This window comes from Notolabrus celidotus, chromosome 1 (genome assembly GCF_009762535.1).
Source record: "Notolabrus celidotus isolate fNotCel1 chromosome 1, fNotCel1.pri, whole genome shotgun sequence".
Classification (NCBI taxonomy): domain Eukaryota; kingdom Metazoa; phylum Chordata; class Actinopteri; order Labriformes; family Labridae; genus Notolabrus; species Notolabrus celidotus.
The window spans coordinates 18,271,419-18,282,083 of record NC_048272.1 but is presented as its reverse complement, the minus strand read 5'-3'; the positions used below and the strand labels follow the sequence as shown (position 1 = coordinate 18,282,083).

At 41.9% G+C, this 10,665-nt stretch overlaps 1 protein-coding gene across 1 annotated transcript in view; it reads right to left on the bottom strand.

The window, feature by feature from the left end:
- Window positions 1–4,437: 4,437 nt before the first annotated feature.
- slc2a1b (solute carrier family 2 member 1b) overlaps window positions 4,438–10,665 on the bottom strand; it is a 30,574-nt gene continuing 24,346 nt past the window's right edge. Inside the window, exons 3-10 of the mRNA XM_034684305.1 lie at window positions 10,183–10,343; window positions 9,685–9,925; window positions 9,415–9,577; window positions 9,141–9,328; window positions 8,947–9,051; window positions 8,694–8,795; window positions 7,975–8,178; window positions 4,438–7,270 (exon numbers count right to left, since the gene is read on the bottom strand). Coding sequence (XP_034540196.1) covers window positions 7,073–7,270; window positions 7,975–8,178; window positions 8,694–8,795; window positions 8,947–9,051; window positions 9,141–9,328; window positions 9,415–9,577; window positions 9,685–9,925; window positions 10,183–10,343 — 1,362 coding nt within the window. The 3' untranslated portion in view covers window positions 4,438–7,072. The remainder of the gene's footprint in view (window positions 7,271–7,974; window positions 8,179–8,693; window positions 8,796–8,946; window positions 9,052–9,140; window positions 9,329–9,414; window positions 9,578–9,684; window positions 9,926–10,182; window positions 10,344–10,665) is intronic.

The window sequence follows — 10,665 nt, the reverse complement described above, 5'->3', positions numbered from 1 at the left end:
TGGCAAGGCATGTTTATGCATCGAAGGAATTAATTAAATTATGTGTTCGTCTCTTATCTATAAGAAAATAAATTGAAGGATTATTCTAATGTCTGCCCTGAGCACCTGAGCAACATCTGCCTGTATGTACTGGTCTAATCATCGGTTTCTGAAGCTTGAAGCTTTCAACCATATCTCACAGCTCTGCTCTGCTAATGAAGGTGTCCCAGGCCGTGACGACTTAATGTGGGATTGAAATTCTATACATGATGTGCCCTGAGCCATTTCAGTAAAGGTCTCCTGATATCCTTGAATGCTTTAAAGATCTGATAAATGGACCATTGAGGAACCTCATTCAGCATGGAAAGACTTGCCAGTTGTAAATAAACGGGAGGTAATTTGGTTAAATACATTTGCAGGCATGTTTTTAATCACCTTCCAGCTCTTTGACCAGATGACCAGGTACATCTCGACGGGTTCACTATCCTCAGGGGAGACCGGACGAGGGATTCGGGTAGGGAGCGAGGTGGTGGGGTCTGCATTTACGTCAACAACAGGTGGTGTAATAACATCAAAGTCCACAGCCAGGTCTGCACCCCCAACCTGGAGATGCTGACCCTATCCCTTCGCCCCTTTCACCTTCCCAGGGTGTTCCCCACTGTGGTTGTCAGCTGTGTGTATATCCCACCGAGCGCTAATGTAAACACTGCAGCAGAGCTAGTGGCTAGCTGTGCTAATAGCATGCAGGGTAAATACCCGGAGGCTCCGGTGTTTATCGTGGGGGATTTTAACAGCTGCAGACTTGATGGTGTTCTGCCATCTTTCCTGCAGTATGTGGACATCACGACCAGAGGGGGGAACACCCTGGACTTATGTTATGGGAATATTACTGACGCTTATATCGCTCGCGCTCATCCACCGCTTGGCTTCGCAGATCATAACATTGTCCTTCTGCTTCCGCATTACAAGCCGGTGCTGAAGTGTCACAAGCCACAGACCTGCAGTGTCACACAGTGGTCGGAGGACACCATTTCGCAACTGCAGGGCTCATTTGCCTGCACAGACTGGGACATTTTTGAAGGCAGTCTGTCTGACAGAGTCTCCATCATCACGGATTACATTAACTTCTGCATAGCCACAACCTTTCCGGTAAGAACATTTAAGATATACCCAAACTCAAAACCCTGGATCACTCAACACACTAAGCACAGTTTAAAGTAAAAGCAGACAGCCTTTCACAAGCAGGATTTGGATGCACTAAAAGCCATTAACCGTCAAATAAAAAACGACATCATCAAAGCCAAACTCAAATACAAAGAGAAACTCGAACTGGAATTCAGCACCATGAACACTAAACAAGCCTTCGACAAAGTCAGGTCACTTACTGGTTATGCCTCCAAACCCAAGCTGTCTGCAATAACTGACCCCATTTCATTTGCTGAAGATCTGAACACCTTTTACTCTAGATTTGACACCATCAACTACACACAAGAATGCAATACCCTACTACAATCCATCCCCATCCTGGAACCACCTCACTCTGCCCCATTCACAGCGGAGGACGTGCGCCGGCAGCTGTGCAGATGCAAACCAGGCAAGGCTGCAGGACCTGATGGTATCCAGGCCCGAGTTCTTAAGAACTGTGCCACTGAACTATCCCCAATCCTCCACTCCATCTTCTGGGAATCCTACAGGACCGCCTTGGTACCAACATCATGGAAAATCTCCACCATCATACCAGTACCCAAAAAACCTTGCCCTTCTGAACTCAACCAATTCCAACCTGTTGCACTCACTTCATTAATCATGAAGTGCCTGGAGAAACTGATCCTTAACACCATCCTCCCAATTGTCGGACCGCAATTGGACCAGCATCAGTTTGCCTATAAGGCCAAAAGGGGGACTGAGGATGCTGTGGCATGCCTCCTTCACTCCCTCCTGCAACACCTCGAATCACCCCATAACTTTGCCAGTCTCCTCTTCATCGACTTCAGTTCTGCCTTTAACACCATCCAACGTCACCAGATGATCAGTAAACTCCACCATCTCAATGTCTCATCCACTGGATACACAGTTTCCTCAGCAACAGACCACAAGCAGTCAGAGTAGGCACAATAACATCATCAACCACCATCACCAACACCGGTGCCCCTCAAGGCTGTGTCCTGAGTCCCTTCCTGTACACCCTTTATACCAATGACTGCATCAGCCCCTCAACAACCACAACATATTTCAAATACTCTGATGACACTGCCATACTTGCCCTCCTTAATGACAATAACTCTGTTCTAAGTTACCAGGATTCCATCTCCCACTTCACACTATGGTGCACAGACAATCACCTTCAGCTGAACATTTCAAAAACAAAAGAACTGGTCATTCACTCCTCCAGCACTCACAGCCCGGCTCACAACCCCATCCACATCAACAATCAAGCAGTCGAAATAGTGGATCACTTCAAATATCTCGGACTCACCCTGGACAATAAACTCAACTTCGATCAACACACCACTGACATTCACAAACGCTGCCAGCAAAGACTCTCTGCCATCCGCAAACTCAAAGCACTTTCTGTCGCCCCCCACCTTCTACTGTTACTATACCAAAGCATCATCCAACCCATTCTCCTCTGCTGTTCCCCCAGCTACTACAACATGCTAACTGTCTCCAACAAAAACAAACACATACGCACCACAAACACTGCCACCAAAATCATCCGCCTCCCCACACCCAACCTGTCTGACCTCAACAACAGAGCCATCATACGCAGAGCACGCACTATAACACTGGACCCCCAACACCCCTTCTACTCGGTCTTCACACTACTCCCCTCCGGTCGCAGATACAGATCCCCTTACTGTAGGCGAGCCCGGTTTGGCAGAAGCTTCGTCCCATCGGCCATAGCACTGCTAAACAGAATGCCACTGTAATGTGTCTGGTGTGTTTATATGTGTCCGGTTTGCATATACAGTATGTGTCCAATGTGTTCATGTGTTTTATATGTGTCCAGTGTGTTCATATGTGTCTGGTGTGTATATATGTGGGATGTGGTGCACCATTGCTGTGAGGCTGGGTGGATGTTTATGGTTATTGTGTTCATACATGTATTCCTGTACAAACGGTGGCAACAAGTCTCCTTATTAAGGACAAATAAAGATCTATCTATCTTTGTTTTGTTTTCCCAGGCCACATTTTACATCACTCTCATTCAAACAATTTATGCAGTGGCCCGTCTCACCAAAGTGAGTCTAACCCTGTACTCTGAGATGATTTAAACCTTGCAGCTTGAAGTAGGCATAGTCTCTCCAGGCACTATGCCAAATACTAGTTGAAAGTATCCTGGGATTGTCTATTTTACTTTAAATTTGACAAATTCTTCCATCCACAGTTGCATGTTATATGCAACCAGCAAAATCAGCCTTCCTGAGAGCAGAAAATACTGCAGGTTGAAGACACTTCCACATCGGTGCAGCTTTTGAACCATGAGTTTCTGGTAAGGAGGAATGGGTTTGCAATTATGTTCAACGTATCAACACTACTGTGTTTGTAGCTTGCTGCAGGGCCCCAACGTGACTGGAATAAATCAGCTATTGCAGATAAAGCATGCGCAAGCTCCGGCCGCTAGAATTGAAGCCAATGCGGAAGTGTTAAAAACTGAAGTTCATCGAGTGTACTGTAGGTTGAGACTGGCTCCGGAAGTACCAGAAACCACATACACACAAATTCAAAAAAGCTGATTTTTTACAGCAGAAATAAACATGTTTACAGCCTGGTTCAAAAAATTAGTGTAGTCTGGATGTCTCACTTCTCAATCGGCACACACTGTACAGGAGGTGAATTTTTTTATAACGAAGCAATTTCTAAGATATTAAGATTACAAGTTTTCCTTTATGAGAGGCACAGCTGATTTAACTGACAGGTGGGAAGACTGTAGTTGTTGGCGAGGAGGCTCAAAGCCCACCTCTTTACCTCACACTCGCTCGACAGCAGTTATGTTGAGTTCAACATTTCCAATATGGCACCTGCCAACGATTGGCTTCAAAACAGCACTTCAGAGACAGATGGGTGATGTCATGGATACTACATCCATTATTTATACAGTCTATGGTTGAACCCTTAACTCTGAGATGATTTAACCCTTGCAGCTCTAAGTAGGCTTCCCAATATTCCAAATAGTAGTTGAAAGTATATCTCACTGACTGTTCTATTTCATCTATTTCACTCTAAATTTGAAAACTTCTTGCATCCACAGTTGCATGTTATATGCAACCGTCAAAATCAGCCTCTTTCTGGGAACAGAAAATAATACAGGTTGAAGACACTTCCATGAGTTTCTCGTTAAGAGGAATGCGTTTGCAATAATGTTCATCGTATAAACACCACTGTGTTTCTTGCTGCACTGCCCCCAAGTGGTTGGAATAAATCAGCTATTGCAGAAAAAGTGACAAACACCCTGTAACATCTTTCTCTGTATGCAGGATTTCTTTTATTCAGCAATTCAACCTCTTACACAAGTTTGTGGAACCATTCAGGACAACAGCCATCACATTTCTTTTCTCTCCGACAGGGGTTCACATTCCAACACCGCACACACAGATCTTTTTATTATTACAAATATTAAAATACACTCTGTGCACTAACATGAAAACACTACTGAGTGTTTCTCATTAACACAATCCTTACATGAAAAGAATTAAAATGAGGATAGTAATATTAGGCCACAACATGTCTTTAGATATAAAATCATAAGGAAACAGAAGTGTGGAAGCTGAACGCACCCTAATCATGAACTCACCTATTAAAAAAGTTTTTAAATATTTTATAAATTTAGAGTGAGTGAGGCCACAGTGAGTTTTATATATTTACATCATGTTGTGTGTTTAAACCACAAACCTGTGCCTTACAAAGATTTCAAAGGCTACAGACAACATTAGAACTGAATGCCCCAGCAGACCGGTGGATATGTACATTTAAAAAATACAGTTTTGCAATAGACATCAGTGTGTGCGTGGAAGTGTTTTTTTTTTGTGCCATTACATGATTTTGCTGGTGTAGATATGTGAAGGCCATAAAAAGGCACAGAGTGGACGTTACAGTGCTTTCCAGGATGAGTCACGTGACACCTCAAATGAGAAAAGATCGACTATATACAAAAAAACAACCAGATATGGAATGGTAGAAAGGATTTTGACTGCTGTGGCAGATTTCATTTGAGGTCCTTGTTTGACCAGGAACATCACCACATTTACTCTCAACCGGTCAAGCGAAATGTGCTCCATACAAAGGCTGTAATAGATAAGAACAAATGACACATATGCACACATTTCCATTTCAAAAACATCAAGTAATCCATCAGCAGTACTTCAGTCTCTCCTCAGTAACATTTCCACACTGAGTACAAAAAAAAAACAGTAACAAAGAACTACGAATAATAAAGTGCTGCTAAAAAGATAATTTTCCTTAAACAACGTAATTAAAGAGCAGAAAGGTTCAACAAAGTGATACAGCAGTCAAAGACCTGTACAGCGAAACGAAGTGGGTCAAGCTACAAAGCTACAGTACACAGCTAAAAGAAGGAAGGTAGGAGGGAGCTAACAATACTGCAGATTTCAATGCACAGGGTACAAAACAGTCCCCGTCCAGCTCTCTGAACACGTAACGGAGCTGAAGGAACACGCTGGATTTGACCTGGATAAAAAGCACATTCAGGCAGTTTGGTCCCCATTATTGACTTTTTTTCTGTCTGTCTTTTAATTTTCTGAAGATGCTGTGAAGTTGTCACAGAGGAACAGCGTGCAGCACCGCAGCGTCCCATTGTGTGAAAAGACCCAGACAGCTCTGAGCAGACTTTGAAAGCTCCACTTATGGTCTCAACTCAAAAAATAAATACTGTAAGTGGAGATTCTTCCACTGAGAAATGATTTCAGTCTGGATCAGGCCGATCTGACCTCAAACTCCTCACAAAAATGATAAGGCTGAAACGCTGAAGGCAAAGGAGGCTGGATTGTTGTTTAACAGGCACTTGTAATCACAAACATCCTAGTTTTGTGAGATCGATTTTTTTGGTTTCGGGGCTGTTGATTGTAAAGGAGTATTTCTCTTATGTCATGGTAAAAGATGTTTGAATTATCCCTGCAGTTACTGCTCCTCTTGTTCAAAAAATCCAATATTTATTTCAACAAATGTACTGCTACAAAGGAATGATGATAAAATATATAAATGGTTAATTATTCATTAATTTGCATGTTATCTGGACGCAGCGAACGCAGTTTTGTGTTTTAGTCATGACATTTTCAATGAGAAGAGTCTCATACCAAACAATAAAGAGTAAAATGTTGTCCAGCAAGAGTAAATATGTAACAATAATGCCAAATATGTGGAGTGTTACTTTCTGTGTTAAAATGTTCAATAAGAAATTTAAAATCCTTACAGCATTAAAACAACATATCACAGTTTGTGTACTTTAAAAGCTATAAATAAGGAAGCATCAGGACTTTCTTAAGGGCAGTGCACCACCTGCTGGTGACCGTCTGTGCAGCATCTTCAGTGCTAGAGTCTACAGTGTAACAGCTTTTACAGTATGATTGATAACATATAGAGCACAGTGAAGAGATCTCTAAAAGCTAAAAAAGCAGGTAATAAAAGCGGACTGTCCTGTAACAGGTGATAGAGAACAGAGCAGGAGCGCATGTCAGGGATGAATGAGTGAAAGAAGGTTGTTTGATTGATGCAGACACTCCTTTTCCTTCTTTAAAAAAACCTTTAAAATATTAAAAACTCTCCACATCTATCCTCATCAACTCCCCCGCCCACATCCGCCAGGCAACATAGTGCCCATGGAGTGTGTGTGTGTAGGTGTGTGTGTTTATGTAGGTGTGTGTGTGTGTTTGTTAGGGGCAGCAGAAGACATCATGTTGGAGAATCACACAGGGCCGCTCTGTGTTTTGGTAACGACGCCCGAAATGTGGAGACAAGTGTGAAAATTATTCTACCAATGAATCTGTCTACTTCTGAGTTAGTAGACCCTTCTCAATCCTTCCTCTGTCTGAGAAAGAGTTTGTTAGAAGTGTAGAAAAAAAAAAAAAAGAGTCTCTCAGAGCTGGGAATCGGCCCCCAGGCTGTTCAGCTCCTCCGGCGAGTGCTTCTCTCCTCCGCCAGCCGACTGACGGAAGCCCGCAGCGATGTCGTCAAACGTCCGGCCCTTCGTCTCCGGCACTTTGAAGTAGGTGAAGATGAAGAAAGTGAGCAGCAGCACTGTGAAGATGATGAACACGTAGGCGCCGCAGAGCTCCTGTGAAGAGAGAAGTTAGTTATAGAGAGTAGTCCTAATAAGGTTCAGTTATCAGAGAGAGAGGAGGTGAAGTAGATGATTTCAATTCTGGAAAATTGAAAACTGGATGTGAGCTGAAATTGGACTTTGAAGCTTTAGGAAAACTGGCTTATTTACCTGCATGCTTTCCAATCAGAACATAATGATTAAATCATTATTAATCATGATCAATTTTACTGATATAAACATTTGATAATGCCTTTATCACTAAGATGTTTTGCATAATTTATCCTATGTATTGTTAATAAGTTAAAGGAAGAATGTGGAATGAAAAAAATAAAAATAATAATAATACCAATAATAATAATAATGATAATAATAGTAATAATAATAATGATGTTAGAATAGTAATAATAATAATAATAATGATAATAATAAAAGTAATAATTCTAATTCTTAAATAATAATAATAATAATAATAATAATAATAATAATACAATACTTAAAAAATCAACAAAAAATACACAACAATAGATACAGACATGAAAAATATAAGTTATACATTAAATATAATATAAAAATTAAAAGCTCAACAATAATACAGAAAAAAAAAGATAATACAATAAACATAAAAAATAAATAACAAATCTATGATGTTGTGTTACTCCAAAAGTCACCCGTGCGAGACCCGCATGTTATTTCTTTATCATTTTCTCCCTCCTCACCTCAATGTACGGGAATCCCATTCCCACTATAAAGTTGGCAGTCCAGTTAGAGAAACCAGCGACAGCGATGGCCGAAGGTCTGGGTCCCTGTGAGAACAGCTCAGCCACGATGAACCAGGGGATGGGACCCGGCCCGATCTCGAAGAAGGCGACAAAGGAGAAGATGGCCACGATGCTCAAATATGACATCCATTTCAGCTGGTCCTGCAAGAAGAGACGACGAGGGAGAGGTTGGTTCTGGTTTTCAATCAGTTGGAGTATTCACATCAACCTTCAGCAAATTATAACAACTCATTTTTATTTATATAGAACTTTCATACATTCAAGTATGCAGCCCAGAGTGCTTCACAAAAGAACATAGACAGAAAGCAAAAATAAAATAAAATGAAATAAAACAGAAAAAATTAAATTAAATTAAATTAAATTAAATTAAATTAAACAAAACAAAACAAAATTAAATATAATAGAATAAAAATAAAAATGATGCTAATACAATGCTAATACTGGTAATAATGGCAATAATGCAGCCCAAGTCTAAAAAGAAATTCCTCCACATTAAAAGCTAGATTTTAAAGGTAAGTCTTTTAAAAACACACTGATAGCTCGCCGTTTTAATGTCCTGAGGCAGAGACTTTCACAGTTTAGGGGCATAAAGACAGAAAGCTCTCCGGCCAGCACTTGTACAAATGTACAATGGCAGAATAATTAAACTAGCTTACCAATAGAGCCAAGGCGATAGTCATTAAGATGGCAGATCCAGCCATTCCCAGCAGCCCCAGCAGGTGCAGAGACCTACGACCAGCTCGCTCTACAACAAACAGCTGCAAGAAAAAAAACAACAACAAAGCTTTTACTGAATATTCACACACTCCAACTCTGATTGTTTTATTGTTATTGTTATGAATCAATATTAAAGGTAAGTTCCTTGTGCTTTATGCTTGATTCTGATTTAAAGCTCTTTCTTTTACTTACCGACACCACAGTGAAAGCTGTGTTTACTACACCGGCTCCAATAGTTGCATAAACAGGCTGCGCGACTCCAGCTTTCTCAAAGATACGTGTGGAGTAGTAGAAGATCTAAAAAGTACAAGAAGCAAAGGTCAAACAAGGTCATCAGGAGATCCTGAGAGTGTGTGATTTGATATCATGTTGGTCTGGACACTCACAGCGTTGATGCCAGACAGCTGCTGAGACAGCTGAAGGATGACGGCAACCAAGAGCGGCTGGCGGTAGAGAGGCGAGCGGAAAAGCTCCGGGATGGTCACCTTCTTCTCCCTCATCATCTGCCGGCTCTCCTCCTTCATCTCCTGCATGTCGGCGCTCACATCTGTGGTGCCTCTGAGCTTCTTCAGCACTGGAACATGAAGAAGGATTGTTCACAAGGTGCATCTTGATACGGTCACTGTGAGCTCTTGAGTATGTGTGTGTGTGTGCTCTCACCATTCTTGGCCTTGTTCTCTTCGTTCTTGTTGATGAGCAGGTAGCGCGGGCTCTCCGGGCAGAGAGGTAACAGGATGCACTGCGCCACTGTAGGGATGAAGATGAATCCCAGGAGAAGTCCCCACAGATCATCGTTGCCCATGATTGCCTCCATTCCAAACACCTAGAATCACAAAAGACATTCAGCACATGCAAGTACAACCTGCCCCACGGAGTCGTAGTATCCAGTAAGTTCACATAAATTCACTTTAATACTTCCTCTCCACTTGCCTGTGCGATGAGGATGCCGACCACGATGCCCAGCTGGTGGAGAGTGCCCAGAGCTCCTCTGAGGGATGTCGGTGAAACCTCACCCACATACATGGGCACAAAGCCTGTGGAGAGGCCGGAGAATAGGCCAACCACAAAACGACCAGCGATCAGCATTTCCCAGGAGCTCGCCATCTTTGCAAAGCCCATCAGAGCAGAAGCGATGAAGGCCAGGACGTTGGCCATGAGCATGGAGTTCCTCCTGTAGGGAACAGAGACCGAGATGCAGTCAGGACAGCTGAGAATAAAATGATCATATTTGGATACTTGAAATAGTTATATGGTTTCATCAAGCTGCAAACTCCAGAGCCGTAAACACTGTAGTTCCTTGATTGGCCACTAGAGGCCGGGTCTAAAGTCGAGGCAATCCCCATCGATCTCAATGTTAAAACGTTTAAATCTAAGTGTTGAAGTCATGTTAAGGCCTAAAGTTGTGTCGACTTATTTTTATTCCTGTACCTTCCAAAGCGGTTGACAAAGAGTCCAACAGAGAAGGAGCCAAAGATGCCGCCGACAGAGAAAATGGAGACAGCGATCGACCAGATGGCAGTGAGGGAGCTTTTGGTGATCTGCTCCTGGTAGCGATCAAACCACGTCTCATTGATGAATTTCTCAATAACCTGGTAAACACAACAACAAGAAAAAAGTTTGAGTGAAGGTGAAAGCAACATTTGCAGGGGACATTTTGGCTTCACTTTGTGTATGAGGGGAAGTCATCCATCTTTAGAAACAATAAATTGTATAGCTTGGTAAACAGACTTTTCAACAGAAAAAAAAAAGTATCACATACATAGAACATCTTCTTCACACTGTATAACATGGAACATCATCAATACATCTGTGTACATGTCAGTATATGTTTGTTTCAAGGTATTCACATGTTCATCTACTGCTGCTTTTAACCTTATTTTAAAGGTGTATAGTTGTGACAGTATGTGTACA